Source organism: Panthera onca, chromosome B4 (assembly GCF_046562875.1).
Source record: "Panthera onca isolate mPanOnc1 chromosome B4, mPanOnc1 haplotype 2, whole genome shotgun sequence".
In the NCBI taxonomy this organism is placed as follows: domain Eukaryota; kingdom Metazoa; phylum Chordata; class Mammalia; order Carnivora; family Felidae; genus Panthera; species Panthera onca.
Window position 1 is genome coordinate 45,674,712 of NC_138345.1, and position 21,090 is coordinate 45,695,801.

Genomic DNA, 21,090 nt, shown 5'->3' on the forward strand with positions numbered 1-21,090 from the left:
TACAAAGGGTTTGCAGAAAGAAAGAAACTAATATGGAGCGTTTCTCGGGTTCAGACAGAGTTTAAAAGAAAAAAATAATTCAGCAATAGCCCAAAATATGCAGTTAAATCAAGTGGTTCATTAAAGTATCTGTTAAAAATGGCTAAAATTAGAGACAAAAGCCCATTGTCTGGTGCAATTGTTGACTGCCTGCATATCTGTATTTGGAAGGGCGTAGGGGGACAGTCAGAAGCCTGTGGTATTTTAAAGATTCATCACCCACCCCTAAGGGGTTTTGAGCACCCACCTGCATTTTTGAACTTGAATCTAAGCCAAAGAGGTGGGACAAGACCATGACAGGTTTTTGGGGGGGTTGGGGAGGTTTTGTTTTGCTAATTAACTACTCAGTGGACATTTTAAATACCAAATATATCAGAACAGAGGCACCTAGTTCAGACCAGCCCCCACCATCCTCTGCGAGGGGCTGACATCTAGAGATGATCTTCTAGAGGCCTGTAGAACCTTGGAGCGATGCCTGTGTGTATTTTTAAAGGAGGGGAGCATCCCAGAATGTGCCGGTTCTTTATAGGGTATCTTTAATAGTTAGCCCCTCTGACTGGGGTTGTGCGTTTTTCATACTCATTCTCTTCCTGCCTGGGGTTGGGATGGGTTTGAAAGGTTTTTGTTTTGTTTTTTTCCTGTCGGAAGCTCTCTATGAATTGCCAGTGGAGCATCAAACATTTTCATACTTAATGACTTCATCGTTCTTCTTTGGTTAATCAGAAATGCAAGCAAAGATTGATAGGAAAATATTTTTCGCAAGATTGATAGCAACAAATTGCAATCGTGGAAATGTCCAACAAAGTCCGGTACCTTCCTGCGATGGGCTGTCATTTTGCAGCTAGTGGAGCCGTTCAATAATGTGGAGAGAAAAAGAGACATACAAAACTCTAGCACAAGCCTGATTCTCACTATAAAACCATAGATAGTGGTAACAGGATTTCTTTCTCTGCGCGATGGGATTATAGGTGCTTCCCGTTCTCTCGTTTTCAGCATTTTTTAAGCATTTTTTGTATATTCCTTTCATAATTTAAAAAGTCCAATTAAAAAAACGAGCCCATGGCTCCAACCTTAGGAGTTTCCCCTGTGTGCTCCATGCACATCTGGCCGACCATTACGTCATTGCCACCCATAGAGTCGAAGCCCAGTGTGTTAACTAAAATATTCCCTTTGCTCTAGTTCTCTTTCCGTTTTCTTCCCAGGTGATGTGCTCTATGAACTCCTTCAGCATATTCTGAAGCAGAGGAAACCTCGGATTCTTTTTTCACCCTTCTTCCACCCCGGAAACTCTATACACACACAGCCAGAAGTCCTACTGCATCAGAACCATGAAGAAGGTACCAGAGGAACCTTTTCTTTCCTTTCATCAGGGTTAGACAATCCAAAAGGTTTCATCGTTTATTGGATGCGTTGTTCCTATTCATGTGATTGGTTCGTCATTGAACAAACATGTATTGATGCCAAGGTGAATAGGACGGAATCTTGGTTCTCCACAATTCATAAAGAAATGAGATGCATAGATCCATGTATATCAAAGCACAGCTGTAATAGTAGGCACCATGAAGAGAGACTGGGAGGGGAAATTACATCCAGGCGCAAGCATCAGGGGCAGCCTCATAAAGCAGGTGCTTCTGGAGGCTTCCTTGATGGTGCAGCAGAATTCTGATAAGCAAGGATAAAGTGGGGAACCCTCTAGGCAGAAGAGGTAGGGTGGAGTGAGCCCCTGGAACAAAGAGCCGTCAGGTGACTTGGGTTATAGAGCTTATCTTCCCCCCGCCCACACACCAGCCTTTTGTTCTAGAAAATATCAGACAGTAGAGATTTCTCCCAAATAGAGAAAATAAAGTAAATAAACCCCTGTGAGCCATCACCCGGTTTCAACAATAATCAACACTTTCCTTTGGCAGAGTTAGTCCAAGGAGGTTATATCGGACCTGAGTGTAAAGGACTTTAGTGAAGGAGCATAAGGGGGTCTTTGAAAATTTGTGAGTAGAGGGTACTAAGAGTTGGGGGACTCCAACCCTGTGAACTCTGATGGACCAGGGGTTCCACCTTCGTGCACCAAAGGTGGTTCCTTGTGGTGTGCTCAGCCTAAGTGCCTACTTCAGATGTACCCAGTGCTCCACTTCTCCAGTAAGCCCCAGTGGTCATAAAATCGTCAGTAGAAAACAGAAAAAAAGGCCAGAATTGACCTGGGGCCCCGGACCTTGTTCTAAAGCAGGTGTTTGGGTGCAGAAACCCGTTATTAAAATCTTACTTTGTGCCCTATTCCGTTGAACGGCGATGCCTTGTGCCTCTGAGGAACGTTATGTCCATGTTCTTCCCTCCACGGATCAGTTAGACAACAGACGTGGGGACCCAAAGTAACACTTTTAAACTTGTGCTTTCTCTTAGGACCTGATTTACTAGGGGCCTGAATCCCTGGTGCCTCGGGGGTATTTCCTTAAATCGAGTGGGCATCTTCAAGGGCAAGGCTAATAGTTTTGTTTTGTTGTTGGCAAACCAAAAAATGAGAAGTTATTTGTTTTCTTAATTAACACTTCACAAAAGACAGCCTGACTCCGGGTGACCGCCATGGCTTCCTGGAGCCAAGCGCTTCACAGCAGGGCCCCTTGCTTTCCTGATGGAGAGTAAATGAGCGTTGCTTGCCTGCTCCTTGCCTGTTTCTCTCCCGTCCTTTCTTCCTCCTGCTCTACTCTGGCTTCATTTAGCCGCCGCACTCCCCAACCCCCAACAATTCGGGTTCTCCGTCCTTTTGCGCTTCCCGCCTTGTACATTTCCGGCTTTCGTCATTGCCAGCAGCGATTCCAGAGGAGGAGGTGGGTTTACTGAAGCTTGACATTAAGGCAAGAACTGTATTACCTAGCTTGCCTCTTCAGATACAAAAGGTGAGGGATGGGCTTTTTTTTTTCCCTCCCCCCCCCTTTAAAAAAAAAAAACCCATTTGGAATTCCTGTTCCTCTTTTTATTCCCAGATGTGATTGGAGGCTTAATGGTCTCTCCTTCCTCCCTTCTCCTTGGTCTGATTTGACTCAGAAGTTAGCGTGTCGCTGTTCTCATTTGCCGGGGCTGATCAATAGAGAAAGCTGGGCTCACTGCCTCTCACAGCTGCTGTCAGGCTAAGTAAATACAGACGCACCACTGCATACGCCGTAAGGAGCTGTGCTCTCAAGTGTTCGGATGGTGGTCGTGACCACTCAGTGGGTAAAAGAATGGAGTTAATGAGACCAAGGTCAAGGGCTTCATCACCCTGCAGACCAGTGATGAGCTCTGTCTCAGCTCTTAAAAAGTAGTGTGTTCTCAGAGACCATTCCTTAAAGCTCTCAGCCAGCAAACAACACCTGAGGGCGCAGGCCTGTTCAGACGCAGGGCGCGTTCTCTCAGGTGAACAGGTGGACACACGAGAAGGGCGGTTTAGGTCTTTGTCAGATGGTGTCAAATGAGAAGCGCTCTACAAGGCATGGAGGTGATGTGAAGAGGCTGCCTGTCCCCAGACTGCCACTGGTAACAAGGGGACCCTCTAGAGAGGGGAACGGACTGGTACAAGTTCCCTACCTCCGAACACCTCCCGCCTCTTTCCCTTTTCTCCACCAAAAAGAAGGACACATCCAGCTCAACATGAGTGATCTCTAGAATGAATACTGTTATGCTTGCTTGTGAATGGTAAAACACTAATACAGACATCTGTTAGCACACAGAAAGCTCTGGTCCTGAAAGAAGAGGCTCTAGAGTGAAATTATACATATCAAATACTCTAACCCCCAACGATCTGTTCCCCATAATTGGGGATACAGTCCTTTGGAAAAGTATGTTGCTGTTGACGTGACACAGAGATAATATGGCAGAATGGAAGGACAACAGGGACATTGCGGAGGAGAACCGATCGGCCCCTCAATGGCCTGGCACAGGGAGGCGCAAAGACAGCGTTCCATTCACCCCGCGCGACTTCGCCTCATCCCTCCCACCGACTTTACCAACTCAGACATCCATCGCTGCGCAATGGGAACTGATCTCGCCATACAGACAGATCTTGGTGAATCTCGCAACCGTTCCCCCGTAGATCCCCCATCTGAGTACGTGACATTGAAATCACACCGGGCAGCCATGTGGCGGTGCCAGAAGCTAGGAGGTTGGTGTTAGGGCTCAGAGGCTCCCCTCCAGGCCCTGAGGGGAGAGGTGGGCCATGATACTGCTTCCAGGTGGGCAGAGCAGACTCCTGATGTCCTCCTGGGTCTAGAGAGCCAGGATTGCCACTCTCTTCCCTTGCGTACTTACGAGAACGCAGCGTTATACATTAGAATTTCTCGCCCCTAGCGAGCCACTGCGACGGTGGAACAGGACTCCCAGCAAGTATGCTGGGCAATGGGCATGAACCAGGACCACCCCAGACAAGCCAGCATGCGTGGTCAGCTTAGATGACATTTTTGAAAGGGCGGGGTTCTGGAGTCGGGAGAGCAGGCTCTAATCCTCTATTCTGCCAAAGCTTAAGGGCTGAGTTACTCTTCTCTGGCCCTCAGTTTCCCCAGCTATAGGACAGGGATTAGCCCGAATGGTCTCCAATCTCCTGCACTCTCAACTCCTGCATTCCCTCCAAAGTCTGGGTCTCCCTGGGCGATAAGAAGATGGCCAAGACATGTGATCTACCTTCAGGGCCTTGAGTAACTAAAATCCAGAAAAACCTAAATGTGTCCTGCTTGATGTTGCTCAGAAACAGCTGAACATCACGTCTGTCCTCACTTGTGTCACCTAATCAAGAACTGCCGATGATATTACCCCTCTGAGTAGTCAAACCAAGAGTGGCACGGTTCCTTTATCGCGTGATGAAAGCCTCCATTCCAGCAGATCCCTTTTCTTTGATTGTTGTGACTCATTTTATCAGCATGCTATGAATGAGTTAGATGTGAGGTAGAACGTGACGTAGGAAGGAGACAAACCGAAAATCGATAGCGCTTCGTTCACCAAAACCAGGAGGTAAATGTCTTTAGAAATGTCAAGTCGGCAAATGATGATAAAATAAATGTATTTGGTCACACACAGTTATATCAACTTCTTTTGACACCGTACGTCCTGAAATCAGTTACTTTTAGCTTCCATGGAGTAATTACAAAGAAAGACTTTGTTCCAAAGTGTATATCCGATCGCCGATAGGCCTTTGGTGGTAAAACTGCTTGAATCGTGATTCCCTGAAAGCTCAGGGAGCAATATGAAATGTGCTTCTGGCTCTGCAGAGTCACCCCTGTAGGACTGGCTCTGCACAAGTCTGTAGGGACAAGGAACAAGATTTGTGTTTATCATGTGCTGTCGTCCAGTGACCCCTCTGGGCATCCTCTTACCCTTTCAGCTCTGTAGTCCCACCCTCTCCTCTGCCCACCCTCTCCTCTGCCCCATCTAAGGGAGTGGGAGGTGATTTTCAATCACTTTAATTTTAATTTTTTTAAGTCCTTATTCATTTTGGAGAGAGAGACACACATAGAGGGTGAGTGGGGGAGGAGCAGAGAGAGAGGGAGACACAGAATCCCAAGCAGGCTCCAGGCCCTGAACTGACAGCACGGAGCCTGATGCGGGGCTCGAACTCACGGACCATGAGATCATGACCTGAGCTCAAGTCAGACGCTTAACCGACCGAGCTACACAGGTGCCCCTAATCACTTTAATTTGAAAATATTCACACACGCAGGGCTGTGATTGTTTCTGCAACAGTGGACACACTTTTAAAACACAAGTTTTGCTCTGGAGCAGCCCTTTGTCACCAGGTGGACACAGACATCGTTAAGTGGTGAGAACGTTCCCATGTCACAACAGTTGACCTCGATTCTCCGTACAACCAGCATACGGTGACAGCCCAGAGAACAGAGAGAAATCATTTATCCGTGGGGAGTGAGGGGGGTGGCATGCGTTCCGGGATAGCCCACAGATTTTCATTTATGTGATTGCTTTATGGCAAGAAATGTTTCGCTTCCACCCCACCCCCCCTCTCTACTACCAAATCCGAGTGCCCAAACACTGCTCTGGAGGAAGAAAATCTTACACAATTCTAATGAGATCATTAAAGAAGATGAGGTCTGTGAATCTGCTTCATAGTGACAAAATAACAGCTAACGTTTATCGGGTCTTTGCTGTGTGCCAGACCCTGTTCTAAGCTCTTAACGTGTCTAAACCATTTCCTCTTCGCAACTGCCCTATAAGGAAGGTAATGTTATCCCCACCTGATGGATGAGGAAATAGAGGCCAAGAGCCCCCAGATTACACACTTACCGAGTGCCCTGGGTCTGCTTCGCTCTGATGCCTGTGTTCATTCCATTGCAGCATGAATGAGCTAACCAAATAACATTTTTGTTAATGTGTCTTGTGCACATTAATTCCTGGAAACAGGACCAAAGATGGGGCAATGAGAAGAACTGGGGAGACCAGGACCCCTGACTGGGGTACAGGATGGCAGGTGCCCGGCAAGCCTGCTCACAGTTTTTCTGCCTCACGGCACTTGAAAATCGAAACAAACAAACAAAACGGTCAGAGATAACTTTTGAGATACCGCTGTATGTCTGCAACTCATCATACTAAAAACTCACACTAATTCGGACTGCCTTAACCCACTAGAGATCGTTGACGGCCTCAGAACGAATGGACTTGGCATGAAGAAAATCCCTCAGCCTGGGAGAAGTGTGGGCTCGGAGTCAGACACTGGCTTCTGAGAGCAGAAGCGCTGGCTGTCACCCCCTTGGGAACCAGCCCTTTGGCTCCCTTGGAGCTGGCCCCTCAGGATAGCTGCTGAATAGGCACCCGGGTAGATAAAGTTTTTAGCTGATCCAGCCGTCCTCTTACTGGTTGCTGTAAAAACTTCCCTGATTCTCTAGTCTTACTGGAACCGTGATGATGAGATTAAGGTGTCAGGGAGGCCATTGGCTAGGGTTTGACATCTGTGTTAATCCTGTAATGCTTACCGGAGCCAGAGAGCACAATGGGGTTGGTGTGTGTGTGCGCACGGGCTCTGGATCCCGACCATCTGGGTTCAGATCCCAGCTCCCCTGTTTACCGGCTGTGTGAGTTTAAGCAAGTTGCTTAACTTCCTTGTCTCTCCGTTTCCAGCTGTAAAAGAAGGATAATGGCAATACCCATTGAATATGGTTGATTTAAGAAAAGAATCAAGTTACTATGGCAAATGCCCTTAGAACAAGAGCTGTCACTCAGTAAATGTTACTCATTGCCATTATTGGATATTTCTTACCACTGTTTGGTTGGGGTTTTTTCTTCCACCTAAAAAACATTTCATTGTGATTAAATACGCATAACATCATCTTAGCCATTTTTAAAAAATTTTTTTGGCATTTACTCATTTTTGAAAGGCAGTGAGAGACAGCATCAATGGGGGGAGGGGGAGAGAGAGAGTGAGACACGGAAACAGAAGCAGGCTCCGAGCTGTCAGCACGGAGCCCGACGCAGGGCTCGAACCCACGGGCCGCGAGATGATGATGACCTGAGCCGAAATGGGCCGCTTAACCGACTGATCCACCCAGGAGCCCCTCATCTTAGCCATTTTTAAGCCATTCTAAGCCATTTTGCATACAGTCGGGTAGCGTAAGCGTGTTCACATTGCTGTGCAATGGTCGGGGTTTTTGTTTCTCTTACCTCCAATCCCAGCTGTCCTAATCATTTCAGTGATTGTGACTAAACACACTGTGTGCGGACACCGGGTTTGTGCATCCCGGACACAGGGAGGGCCTTGCTGCCTCCCCGCGCCCTGATAACAGAATTCCTTCACAGGCACACCAGGCCCCCTGCGTTACATCCTATGGGAAAATACATTTCAAACACCAACCCCGGTTGCTCGCAGGGCACAGCCTGTTTTGAAAATGAGTGGTGCTCATATTTTGTTACCTCACCGTAGCAGGCACAGGGTAGGTCCTCCGTGACCCCGTTGGGACCCTTCCAGCTGTCTCCTCTCACATTTAAGCACCGCAAGGTTAACCTCTTGTGCCCCTTTCAATTCTGTGATTCTTGGGTCTGGCTGGAGACAATGAGGTTCCCCCAGAGGAAGACCAGCAAATCTTGACTTCCTGTTGTCCCCTCGGGACACCAGGGAACACCTTTTCCCCTTGGCCTCCTCATTCCCACTCTTCTCTTAACTCCTCCTCCCCCCTGCCTAGGGCCCCTTTGTCCTGCTTTGCTTCCTATGTTTCAGAGGCTGGGGCAGTGTGACCTTTTACCCTCTGACCCTTGTCCTCTGATGGAACATTTGATTGTGACGGGAGAGTGTGGAGCCCTGGCGTGGTGCACAGAGCCTCTTCATCTGTCTAGACCATCAGTCTCCTTCAGAGAGGGCCCGCTCACCTTCCCCACCTCCTCTGGCGTCCTCCAGTCATGTGGAGGCTGCCCGTAGCCAGGGGCTAGCTGGCTCTATTAAACCAGAAACTTCAGCGCAAGAGATCCGTAATATGCATGACTAACTCTCCCCAGGTACCTGGGAAGTTTTCAAGAAACTTCCTCTTAGCCCTGGGGAAGTGCTCTCTGAGCACTTTGAGATAAGGGGACTGGGGCGGTTGGGGTTCACCTCCAGAGCAGGAAGCCCTCTGTTATCTTGCTCTTTCCCCTCTCCAGCACTCTGACTTATCTCTGTGCCACCCTGACCCCCTCCCTATAAATGATTCACAGGGTTTACCCCCACATGTCTAATTGGCTCATTTGAAACCTGACCCCGCTGGTTTCTTCATTCACTTCTTTTGTGCGGCTTTACTGAGACTGAGGCTGGCAGACTGGCTCTGTGCCGTCTGTGCTGAGCCACTGGCAGAGGCTAGCCTGTTTGGAGGCTGTCCCGCCCACAGGAAATAAAGATGAAACCTCAGAGTCCTGCAATTCACCTGCCTTGAGTTTTCTGGGAGCTCACGTAGGACTCATTGTTTACGACCTCACGCATCTGCGCATCATACCCTCCAAACTTCTGGTTTTCTTCTCAGGCCCTTTAGTGACAGTTGCAACTTGCGAGGTGAATAGACTGAAATGGGCAGGTGGAAGTCAGTGGAATATCTCAGTGGGACCTCTTGGAAAAGGAAGGGGCAGGTGGTGGCGGCGGGGCGGGGGGCGATGTGTTAGTATGCTAGGTCCACCAAAACAAAGTACCACAAATTGGGTGGCTTAAACAACGGATTTATTGTCTCACAGTTCTGGAGGCTAGAAGTCCAAGATCAAGGTGAGGGCAGGATCGGTTCCTTCTGAGGGCTGGGAGGGAGAGGCTGTTCTGTGCCTCTCTCTTAGCTTCTGGTGGTCTGCTGGCCACCTTGGGTATTCCTTGACTGGTAGATCTCTGCCTTCAACATCACCTGGCATGCACCCTGTGCACATTGACTCATAATTCAGCACCCATAGCCTTTGCTTGTGTTTTTTTATGTGTCTCTTTTCTCCATTAGACTATTATATCCTTGAGAGCAAGGACCACTTTTCCTTACTCTTTCATCCAAGACTCTACTTGAAATACGGTTGGCATCACTGAAGGTTATGTGGTTCAACGCATAGTTTGTAATCACTGTGTGGCAAAACCGTCCCCCTCCGTTCATGTAATCTGTGCCTGTCTATGTGTCCAAATTCTCCTTTTCGTAAGGGCACCAGTCATATTGTATTAGAGAACCCCCCATTCTAATATGACTTTATCTTAAGTGATGACATCTGCAACGACCCTATTTCTAAATAAGGTCACATTCTGAGGCAGTAGGGGTTGGGACTTCAATATATGAATTGAAGGGTATGGGAGAAGAGGCAGGCAGCACAGTTCAACCCATAGCAAGGGGTGACAGACCCTAAGCGTGTGTAGGAAATCTAGTTTGAATTGCACCTGAAGACCAAGAGCATTTAATCTCTATAGCTCTTCGTATCATTTGTGGTTCCCACTAATCTTTTACAAAGTCATGCTGGGAAGTGGTTCCTTTCAGGAGAATGTGGAACACAGTGGACTGAGGCTGATTGAGTAAGTCACCTGCTGGGCCTGTTGATTTGCATCTCACTGACTAGCTTCTCTTATCGCTGCCCATGGCCTTGGGAAAGCATAGTGGTGGAAATGTCATCCTGGTGTGTGAGATACAAGCTCCAGCCTTTGCTCTACCCTGGAAATTTCCTACTTAAAGCCCATGACTTTTTTTTTTTTTTTAATGTTTATTCACTTTTTTGAGAGACAGAGTGTAAGCAGAGCAGGGGCAGAGAGAGAGGGAGACACAGAATCCGAAACAGGCTCCAGTCTCCGAGCTGTTAGCACAGAGCCCGACATGGGGCTCAAACTCACGAACCGTGAGATCGTGACCTGAGCCAAAGTCGGATGCTTAACCGACTGAGCCACCCAGGTGCCGCAAAGCCCATGACTTTTAACCAAAGGTGGTTTTTGTTGGTTTAAGTTTACTAGTTATTCATTATTTATAACATGATTAAATTGGGTCAAATTTTGATGAATTTTAAATGGACAAACTTTTCTAATGAGCACAAGGAAAGAAGACAAAAGAAATCAGACCTTTTTTGTGCTCATCACATTTAAAGTCTTAATTTATTTGGGCTGTTTGGGATTATTTGTACCTAAAAGAGGTCTGCGAAGAGAAAGGTTTGGGATTAGAAAACACTTTCAACCAGGATGGGTTCCCTACCAGTCCTTGGTCGTCCCTGCCCCCTTCCCTCCATGCCCACACTGACTAATTATGTGTGGCTTTCTTGCGCATTTCCCTCCCGTATCAAGACCTTCAGACCGAGGGCAATGTGGATAATTTCCCAGCTCTCCAGCTGGGCAGTTCACCAAGAACAAACCCAGACATCAAGGCCAGACCAAAAAAAATCTTCTTGTTTTAGACAGAAGACTCCTACATCTGGGGGATTTAATGCACCCACTGTCCGCTCAGTGCATTTCCTGTGTCCGGAGCTTCTCTGCCTGCCGGCTCTGGTCTCAGAAGTTTCCATCCCCTGCTGCCAACTTGTAATAACAGGGGCAGCAGGCGGCAGGGTAGGAGCGTCATAGCCTACTCCATACGTGGGCGCATGCTTTGCAAACTGAAACAAAGCTTGGAAGGTCTTATTGCAGGACTTTCGGCCTTGACAGTGGTTGTGCCCAGACCACCAGGAGCCTGGAATTAAATACCCTTGGATCCAGTTCTCTACCATTAATGTTATCAACTTCATCAAGTACTTCCTCTTTGAGTGGTGTCTGCAGAGAAATAAATAAATCAAGCTCCTCCAAGTCCTGTTCCTGCCTGGACCCAGAGTCAAAAGTACAATCTGAGTTGGATTATCCAGAGCACTGTCTCCCTCCTTCATTGTTCCCAAAGATCTGGGCAGGAACGGAGAGTGAAATCTCTCCAGGACATTACATCAGTTCCTCTTTTACCCTTGGCATGAAAATTCTTCCTCTCATAGTCCACCCAGACTTCCTAAGGCTTGCCCCGAGCTCACACCCATACGCTGATCCTTGAAGCCCAAGACATCAAAGAAAGCCTGCAGGTGACCAGACTACTGGCCAACGCCTGTTTCTGTTTTGAAATTTGTAAGACAGGAAATGGACTCAGGAAATAGGATTTTTCAGTACACGGTCTTCATCATCCTTAGGTATTGTTAAACCTTAATAAGCTTTTAAGGAAAGGGAGAAAATGGCATTGAGAAGAAAATGCACGAAACTTCGAAATGCAACCGTTTTAAGTGGTTGCTTATCATGATCGTGTTCTGTGACAGAGAAGAGAGAAATTCATTTTTGTGGACAGCAGAGTTGAGATCCTTATTAGCTATGAAAGGAAAATCTGCCTCATCCCCAAAAGATGGCAGGTCATTTTATCACGCTAATAATCTCAGCCATTAAAATTAACTCCGTGGGGGGGGGGGGGGGGTGCGCCTGGGTGGCTCAGTCGGTTGAGCGTCGGACTTCGGCTCAGGTCATGATCTCGCCATTTGTGAGTTCGAGCCCCACATTGGGCTCTGTGCTGACAGCTCGGAGCCTGGAGCCTGCTTCGGATTCTGTCTCTCCTCCTCTCTCTGCCCCTCCCCTGGTCATGCTCTGTCTCTCTGTCTCTCAATAATAAATAAACGTTAAAAAAAAAAAAAATTTAACTCCGTGGGCCTAATCAGTTAAGTACCCTGTAAGCATGTATTTGCATTTGGGTTAAAGTGAAGAATTTAGTACTTGTTATCCCAACATGTATCCTTGCAAGCTTGACTAAGTACTTATAAAAACAAAAAACAGGGGCACCTGGGTGGCTTGGTCGGTTAAGCATCCGACTCTTGGTTTCAACTCAGGTCATGATCTCATGGTTTCATGAGTTCGGGCCCTGCATCAGGCTCTGCACTGCCAGAATCCCTTCTTGGGATTCTCTCTCCCTGTCTCTGTCCCTCTCCTACTTGTGCGGTCTCTGTCTCTCTCAAAATAAATAAATAAAACTTTAAAAAAAAAACTTTTTATAGTGGAAAATATCAAACTTACACAAAATTAGAATTAGTTAATGAGCCACCGTGTACCCATCACAAGCTCCATTAATCAATTCATGACCAGTCTTGTTTCTTCTGTGCCCCACCTACTCTCTGCTTTCAAATTAATTTCATTTCAAATTAATTTAAAGCAAATTCTGGATATAATTTCATCTGTAAATATAGTAGTACAGGTCTGAAAAGATAAGGACCCTTTATGAAATCATAAACCCAAAACCATCACATCACCAGAAAACTAACAGTTCTTCAATATCATCAAATACCTTATTAATGTTCACATTTTTTCCAACTATGTCATAAATGTTTTTACCATTTCCTTGAATCAGAATCCAAGCAAGTGTCTATACATTGCAGATGGTTTATGTGTCTCTAAGTCTCTTTAAATCTTTAGGTCTCCATCCATATCTTTCTTGTGCACATACTTGAGCGCTCTCTCTCTCTCTCTCTCTCTCTCTCTCTCTTTGGGTGTTTAAAAGAAGTTATCCATAATTAGTATAACTTTCCCTGTGTACATAGTGTATCTTTTTCCCCGCTTCTGGTTGCTTTGGGGATTTTCTCTTTATCTTTGATTTTTAGCAGTTTGACTATGATATGCCTGGATGTAACTTTTGTATTTATCCTGCTTGGTATTTGCTGAGCATCTCGGTCTTTAAGTTTTTTAAATTTTTTTTTTTTCAACGTTTTTTATTTATTTTTGGGACAGAGAGAGACAGAGCATGAACGGGGGAGGGGCAGAGAGAGAGGGAGACACAGAATCGGAAACAGGCTCCAGGCTCCGAGCCATCAGCCCAGAGCCTGACGCGGGGCTCGAACTCACGGACCGCGAGATCGTGACCTGGCTGAAGTCGGACGCTTAACCGACTGCGCCACCCAGGCGCCCCTCTCGGTCTTTAAGTTTGCTCTTGTTGTTGCTACCAAATTTGGGAGCCAATTTGGTCATTATTCTTTTTCTTTTTTTTTCTTTTTTTTTTTTTTTTTTTTTCTTTTGGCTTCATTCTTTCTGTTCTCTCTTTGGATTCCAATTACATATCCATTAGACCATTTAATATTGTTCCACAGGTCACTGAGGATCCATTTGTTTATTTGGTTTTGTTTTTAACTTTTATTGATCTGTCTTCAAATTTATGAACCCTTCCTTCTGTTATCTCTAATCTGTTGTTAAGTCCATCCAGTCCAATCTTTCATATACTGTATTTTTCAGTACTCGGATCTTTTTTTTTTATAGTTTCCATTTCTCTTCTGAAATTCTCTATCTGTTATATCTCATTATGACCATCATTTCCTTCAAGTGCTTACCCTTAAATTTCTCAATATCCTTTCTCAATATCCTTTAAGGTTCTTTTTTGTAAGGTTCTTTTTTGTAAGGTTCTTTTTAGTAAGGTTCTACTAACATCTAGATTATCTCAGAGTCTTTTTCTGTTGACTGCCTTTCCTGTTGATTATGGGTCACATTTTTCTGTTTTGTTTTGTTTTCACATATCCAGAACATCTTTATTGAATACTGGACAGTACACGTGATACATTGTAGAGACTCTAGATTATGTTACATTCCTCTGAAGAATGTTGATTTTTGTTCCAGCAGGTAAATGACTAGCCAGTCACTTTGAATTTGTGGAGACTTGGTCCTGCATTTGGTTGGGGCAGATCCATTTCAGTTTTGCCTTTAGCCCTCAAAAAAATCTCTTTGTTCTGGAGCATAGTCCTTACTCCTAAGGTGTGGCCGTTCTGGGCTAATAAACAGCCTGAGGTGTTTACAGAGCCTTTGTTGCTAGGACTCAAATTCTGAATTCTGTCTCCAATACAGGGGCCAGTAACTGACATTCCTGCTTTTATCTTTCAGCCGTACAGCTGTTGCTTTCCACTGAGCTCTTTAGAGCTCCCCCTGCACATGCGCTGTTCAGGAGCACATGTTAAGGATTTGAGGGAACTTTATGTGCCAATTTAGCGGCTGCTCCCCCTGAGGCTCTCTCCTTTATGGGTTTGCTTTCTCAATTTTTTGCCATTCGGGAAACTCCACACTCTGTTCCCTGACAGATTACACAACTTCCGGTTCATTTTCTACCGGCCCCCTGCTAACGTGAACTGGGGAGGACCCTCAGGGCTACGTAAATTTGGATCTCACCTGTGCAGTTCTCTTCCTTCCAGAGTGAAACCCCCTTCAGTGTTCTCCAGTACCTTCAAATAACTTTTATAAATGTTCCATCATTTCTATATGTAGGAACGTTAGTTGGGTACAAGCCACTCTGTCATCCGTCAGACTGGAATCGCCTTCTCCTTTATTACAGAAAGGTGCTGGCCTACCAAATACTTCGCCTGCCTTCGCATACCTAATCATAGAGCCTGAAGACCAGGCCTTAGGAGAATATTGACACACCCCTCGTTCTGTTTTATAGCTGTGTAGTCCTCCATTGTTTACAGATAGAGTATAATTTATTAAGCCAGTCTCCTACTGATAGCTGTTCGAGCGAGTAAGCACTTTTAGATGCATGGCAGCAGGCTACGTGTTAGTTACGAAATAAACCCTTTGCCTGCAAGCAGGTGATCTTTCAGTGATCGTGAACAATATTTCTTTTGTTCACTGTCTCCTATAACAGATCTAGAGGCATCCCCATTTTTCTGTTAATCCTTTGTAACACTGGGACCACCAAGTTTTGGCCACCACCTTAGTCTCTGTCTACTAACCCTATCAGATCCCTAGATCCCCTTTATACGTTCTTCCTATAGATATTACCATAATGGACAAAGGAGACATCTTTGACTTGCTTGACTTAGAATCATGGGCAAATCTCTGACCACAGCAAGGACCTGAAAGCGTGTGCATCCTTTATGGTGCAACAGCTCTGGGAACAGAGGCGGCCAGAGAAACCTCACGAAGATGAGTTTGAGGCACTGTAGCAAGTTCCGTTTTTGTAGGCAGATTTTTGTTCCTTCCCTCCCCTAAGCAGGTGCTCCTAAAGCCACACATAGGCTGGTCCATCCCTCAACCCAGCCCACAGGACTACTTCTGTTGCTGAGCTATGTACTCTTCTGATGTTGTCCCTGCTCTCAAGTATCACCAGCTTGGAAGTTCAAGGGGGATGGGGTGGAGGCACTGTTGGGGTGCCCATCCCTCCTTTTCCTTCCTTACCTCTACCTGTCTATGAGCATTCATAGGGTCTGTGCACTCAGAAACAAAATGATCCTGGGGCGCCTGGGTGGCTCAGTCAGTTAAGCGTCCAACTTCGGCTCAGCGCATCTCGCGGTTTGTCAGTTCGAGCCCCACATCTAGTTCTGTGCTGACAGCTTCGGATTCTGTGTCTCCCTCTCTCTCTGCCCCTCCACTGCTTGCACTCTGTGTCTCTCTCTTTCTCTCAAAAATAGATAATCATTAAAAATTAAAAAAAAAAGAAAGATCCCAAATCTTCTTTCAAGATTGTCATTCTGTAAATCAGACCCACTGTCCATGCTTAGAGCAGGTTTTGATACTTTTCCCCCTGGTTTCTGTATAGCAAAGTGGCAGGAATTATAATGGGTACCTGCCAGAGTATTTACCAGAGTCTGGGTCTAATTCCCTGTCTGTGTGTCTTTAAGTTGCTGAACCTCTGTATGCCTCCTTTTTATCACCTGTAAAATAGGAATAATGGTATTAGCATCTCCTACTTAGGAGTGTTATACATTTTAAACTGTATAACCCAGTACCAAGGATATAGTAACTGCTTTAGCAGTAGGATAATAGTGTCATTATCATTAACACCAACAACAATGCCCCGGAGGTAGAGAATACATACATTTAGTAATGAAAATTTAAGCCCGTGAAAGTATCTGGAAAGCAACCCTTAAGGAATCCAAAAGCCACATCCAAGAGTCAAGTAACAAAAAGCTAAAGAACACAAATTTGGCTTCCTTGTGTTTATAAGCTACTAGTAAGTGATTAATGGAAAGCTTGTGGTCATTCTTAGCCTGTCTAGTGTAGGAAAAGAATTTCAAGTATGTGCACTTTGTTTTAATTTTTTTTAATGTTTATTTATTATTTTTGAGAGAGAGAGAGAGAGAGAGAGAGCAGGAGAGGGGCAGAGAGACAAGAGGGAGATACAGAATCCGAAGCAGGCTCCAGACTCTGAGCTGTCAGCACTGACCCCGATGCGGGGCTCGAACCCACAAACCATGAGATCATGATCTGAGCCAAAGTCGGATGCTTAACCGGCTGAGCCACCCAGGTGCCCTTTTCATTGTTTTTTTAAGCAGCAAAAAAGACATTCCATATCCAGGGACGAAAGGTGCTGCCCAGCACACACACGGGCTCCAGTGCTCACTACCTTTATAACCACAGCAGGCTCCCTCTCCAGACAGCTCACCGGGGTCAGTGATGGTCTCTTCCTCTGCTCCACAGATAATTGTGTCCAGAGGACCCCGAGGCCTCCGGTGGAGAACGTGCACCACAACCCCCCCACCATTGAACTGTTGCACCGGTCTAGATCACCTGTCACAGCCAATCACCGGCCTTCTCCCGACCCCGAGCAGCGGCCCCTCCGGTCCCCCCTGGACAACATGATCCGCCGCCTCTCCCCGGCCGAGAGGGCCCAGGGGCCGAGGCTCCACCAGGAGAACAACCACCAGGAGTCCTACCCCCTGTCAGTCTCTCCCATGGAGAATAACCACTGCCCGCCGTCCTCTGAGCCCCACCAGAAGCCATCGAGCCCCCGGCAGGAGAGCACACGCGTGATCCAGCTGATGCCCAGTCCCATCATGCACCCTTTGATCCTGAACCCCCGGCACTCCGTGGATTTCAAACAGTCCAGGCTCTCCGAGGACGGGCTGCATAGGGAAGGCAAGCCCATCAACCTGTCCCATCGGGAAGACCTGGCGTACATGAACCACATCATGGTCTCTGTCTCCCCGCCCGAGGAGCACGCCATGCCCATTGGGAGAATAGCAGGTAGGTGAGCGCCGCCCCCCTCACGACCACTCCAGCCTCAGGGGAGACCTGACAAGCCCCGCTGTCTCCCCAGCTTTGCAGCTGGCCTCACACAGGTTCCCAATTAGGCGCCCTCAAAGGTTCTGTGAGGGCAAGCGGAGGCTTCTGCCTGAATGAAGTGAAATCCCTAATGGGCTAGTTAATGAGCCGCTGGGATGGAGTAGTTAATGAGCCTCAGAAATGTTAAGAAACAAATGTCCTACGTCCAGCTTACAAGGAGAGTCACATCAGAATCATGGCTAAGCGAAAACATTTAAAATAAAAGGTTTATGAGCATGCTAATGGCCCTGTCTTGAAGTTTCCAGCGGCTAATTAATGACCAGACACAGCATAAAGAACCTTTGTCTCAGATTCAGACCTGTAATTCTGTCCCGTGGGCAGTAACTCAATGTAGCCTTCACCTTGGGAGAAGGTGGGAGAGAAAAACACGATTATGGTATTGGAGGCAGATGTTCCTGGGTCGTTTGGACAGAGGAAACCACTCCCGAATTCTTCTTCTTTTATGATGACAAGCCCAAATTTGCTTCCCTCAGACAAGAAACGAGTGGAAACCAGTGGGAAAAATCTACACATTGTGTTGTGCTCGTCTGCCCGTAATTTACATGAAGTCATCCCCCAGACACTTGTTCCTCCAGCCACTTGGCAAGGGCAGCTCTTTTCCGAGAGCATCTCTCTTCAGGAGACAGTTGTTGAGCACCTACTATGCACAGATAAATGCGTCAGGAAGTAGGGGGACACAGAGCTGATGGAACAGTTGTCTCCTCAAGGAATTTAATATTTACTGGCGGAGACAGATGGGAAAACCACTAACTAAGCTGTAGGGCACGGTGAAATCAGTCATATGTCCCATTCATTTGGTACACGAGCACTTATCGAGTGCTGACTGTGTGCTAGGATAATTAAGTCCTGTGGAAGCAAAGCAGGGAGAAGGTGCATTTTGACTGCAGGAATTGAGGAAGGGCTTTGCAGAGAGGTCGCTCAGGGCTGAAGGGGAATATGTGTTCAGTAACGGGAGGGAGGCACAGAGGAAGGAGAAGTCAGACCTGGTCAGGGAAAGGCAAGAAATGCCCCCTTCCTCCATGAGCTGTCCCCCAGGCCAGAGCCCCACTAAGCCCCAGGATGGAGCTGTGCTCCTAACAGCGTGACCGCACAGGGAGCTACAGGCTACATTAACTCCCTCTGCCGTGACGCATTATCCCTTTTTTATTTAAATTATTTGTTTCTAAGTTTTTCTCTGGCTCCAGGTACACCTCCAGTGTTGCCTCAGTTTTACTGTTACAAATCATTTACATGAGTGTGTTGAATGAAGAAAATGAAATGGTAAAGAAATGCGACTTACGTTTGAAAAACCATGAAAAGTGAAATGATCTGTGTCTGGGATTTGATTCAAAAGGATCCCACAGCACTGGGGGTGAGGCATGGGTGGGGTGTACATAAAATAAGGCTGGCTGTGAGCTAACGGCTGTATGGCTGGGTGATGGATACAACGGGGATTCGTGTTATTTTTTTCTCTACCTTTACATATATGCCTATGTGTGTATGTATGTTTTAATCTAAAAACAAATCGTGAAAGGAAAAACATAGGGGGTTTATAAAGAAGCAAAGCTCTCAAACAAGACACGTGAATTTCCCCAGATGGTTGGAGAAAGAGGATGGGGTCAATACATTACTGTGAAGCATATAAATGACTTGTCTTACGCTTCCCAGGCCAGACCTTTCTTGCCTATACATACCCTTCGTGTCTTATTTCTTGCACGGTCTATACAGCAGTACTGGACATTTTGCAGATACTTTCTACTTGTTTCTCATTCTCCGGGTAGCTCTTAGAAGCCGCTTATTACCGCTATATTCATTTTATATGAAAAGTCATCTGGACCAGGGAAGCCACGGAGGAAACAGAGCCCCAGAGGAGCAAAGGTCAAATAGGGGTTGGGTAACAGGGGCAACAAGGCACTCACTGCTGTGCCGTTGGCTGCTGCTGGTAGTGCTGCTCTCGAGGAACCTGCCTTCCCCAGCAACATACCTCCTGTCCACCTCCTCCGTCACGCTGTCTTATCAGAGACTTCTAGGAATTGAAGATAAGCCCATCCATCAAGAAAGTTAAATGATTTAGACTTAAGGAGTTATTTCTCCTTATTTAATAGGTTTATACATTTTAAAGTATTAGTCTCTTAGAAATTGTGCTACAAGGGGCGCCTGGGTGGCTTAGTCAGTTAAGCATCCGACTTCAGCTCAGGGTCATGATCTCGCAGTTTGTGGGTTCGAGCCCTGCGTCAGGCTCTGTGCTGACAGCTCTGAGCTTGAATCTGGCTTTGGATTCTGTGTCTCCCTCTCTCTTTGCCCTTCCCCACTCATGCGCGCGCTCTCTCTCTCTCTCTCAAAAATAAACACTAAAAAAAAAAATTTAAAAAAAAAGAAATTGTGCTACGATTTTTTAAAATCTTATTCCTAAACATCAGAATTGTTTCGTGATGGAGTTAGCCCCATCAATAAGACACTCCATGGAATATCATACCAGCCCAGTGATGAACCTTGGCACCCATGGATGCCCTTGTCTCTCTCAAGAACACACAGAAGAGGGGAGTCTATGCTTTTCTTTATGACCCTAGGAAGTCAGAATATTCACATAAAGTAACCCTAGGGCCCAGACCCTTTGAGGAATGCTCCTCGGTCTGATAGAATCTATAAAATTATGATTAATTAACTCTAATGATATGCTCACAAGTTTAAAAGTCTCCAGATGTAAGTATTAACTAATTTAACCAAATCCAGACCAGCTGATTTAACTGCAAGTCACTGTTTTTCTCAAGGGTGAAATGATAGGCTTAGAAAGTCTACAATCGAACACTTTGTCTTGATTCTAACCCTCCGAAGCGAACTCGTCAGGGCTCCATGCCCTTTTGTTTCACTTGGGATAGCCCTGTCTCTTCTCTCCTACCCTTCTAGTGTCTTTTTGGACCACCAGATCCTTGTAAAATTCTATTTCTTAGGGGCCAAACTCATTGAGTAATTCCTGTGTAAAGTGTGGCATTACTGAACAGCCATAAAAATCCTTCATATCTGTAGAGCAGATACGAATACTGCGAAAACTTAGTTCCTGAAGCTTTTTGCACAGCACTGCCGAATGCCATCGCCAGAGGGTGTGGATGGAAACACCGCTTATGAATGCGGATCAAAAAGGGAAGCCAGATTTCTGTCCATTCGGATGCCATTTGCTCAAGTACTTTGGGATTTATGTATTTGGGAGCTTGCTGTGTTTGGGCACTGGACTGCGTTCGTGGGGGTGGGGTGTGCCAGGAGGTCTAACACACAATCTTGGAAAATCTTGAAAAGGCTGAATGCAGTTGGCGGTCAGTGTCGTGTGTGGGGTCTGTGAAGGACTCCCGTCAAGTACTATAGGAGTCAGCGTCGGGGTGTTAGGGAAGGTTTCGCGGAGGGGCTGGCTTTCAGCTGGGCTTAGCATGCTTAGAATATGAGCAAGTGAAGGTTAGAAAAAGAGAGGTCATTCCTGATGGAGAAAACTCCAGAGCAAGGTAAGGTCCAGTATATTTTTATCTATTTCAGGTAGAAATATAAATCTAGGACAACAAGTCCATTAAAAATCTATCATATTTCATCATTCTTTTTTCCCCTCACTTTCTAATATCACTGAATTGGGA

The 21,090-nt window shown here is 46.3% G+C and overlaps 1 protein-coding gene and 2 long non-coding RNA genes across 8 annotated transcripts in view; 1 reads left to right on the forward strand and 2 right to left on the reverse strand.

Annotated features, from left to right (window-relative positions):
• Window positions 1-21,090, forward strand: part of ETV6 (ETS variant transcription factor 6) — a 252,951-nt gene that overhangs the window by 211,897 nt on the left and 19,964 nt on the right. For 3 of the 4 annotated variants that reach the window (XM_060658363.3, XM_060658360.3, XM_060658361.3), the window contains 2 exons: window positions 1,242-1,376; window positions 16,847-17,392. In XM_060658363.3, coding sequence (XP_060514346.1) covers window positions 1,242-1,376; window positions 16,847-17,392 — 681 coding nt within the window. The remainder of the gene's footprint in view (window positions 1-1,241; window positions 1,377-16,846; window positions 17,393-21,090) is intronic. The other variant, XM_060658362.3, reaches the window with a different exon arrangement.
• Window positions 5,043-8,178, reverse strand: LOC132694705 (uncharacterized). Of its 3 annotated transcripts, none has more exons than XR_009617441.2 (4): window positions 7,920-8,178; window positions 6,981-7,125; window positions 6,295-6,519; window positions 5,043-5,299 (listed from the first exon to the last, which is right to left on the reverse strand). It is a non-coding gene; the product is annotated as an uncharacterized LOC132694705 (long non-coding RNA). The 3 variants fall into 3 exon arrangements; XR_009617443.2 differs by having other exon boundaries at window positions 7,915-8,178; XR_009617442.3 differs by lacking the exon at window positions 7,920-8,178 and adding an exon at window positions 7,666-7,753.
• On the reverse strand, window positions 13,542-14,231 carry LOC145715611 (uncharacterized). Its single transcript, XR_014137919.1, has 2 exons — window positions 13,865-14,231; window positions 13,542-13,830 (listed from the first exon to the last, which is right to left on the reverse strand). It is a non-coding gene; the product is annotated as an uncharacterized LOC145715611 (long non-coding RNA).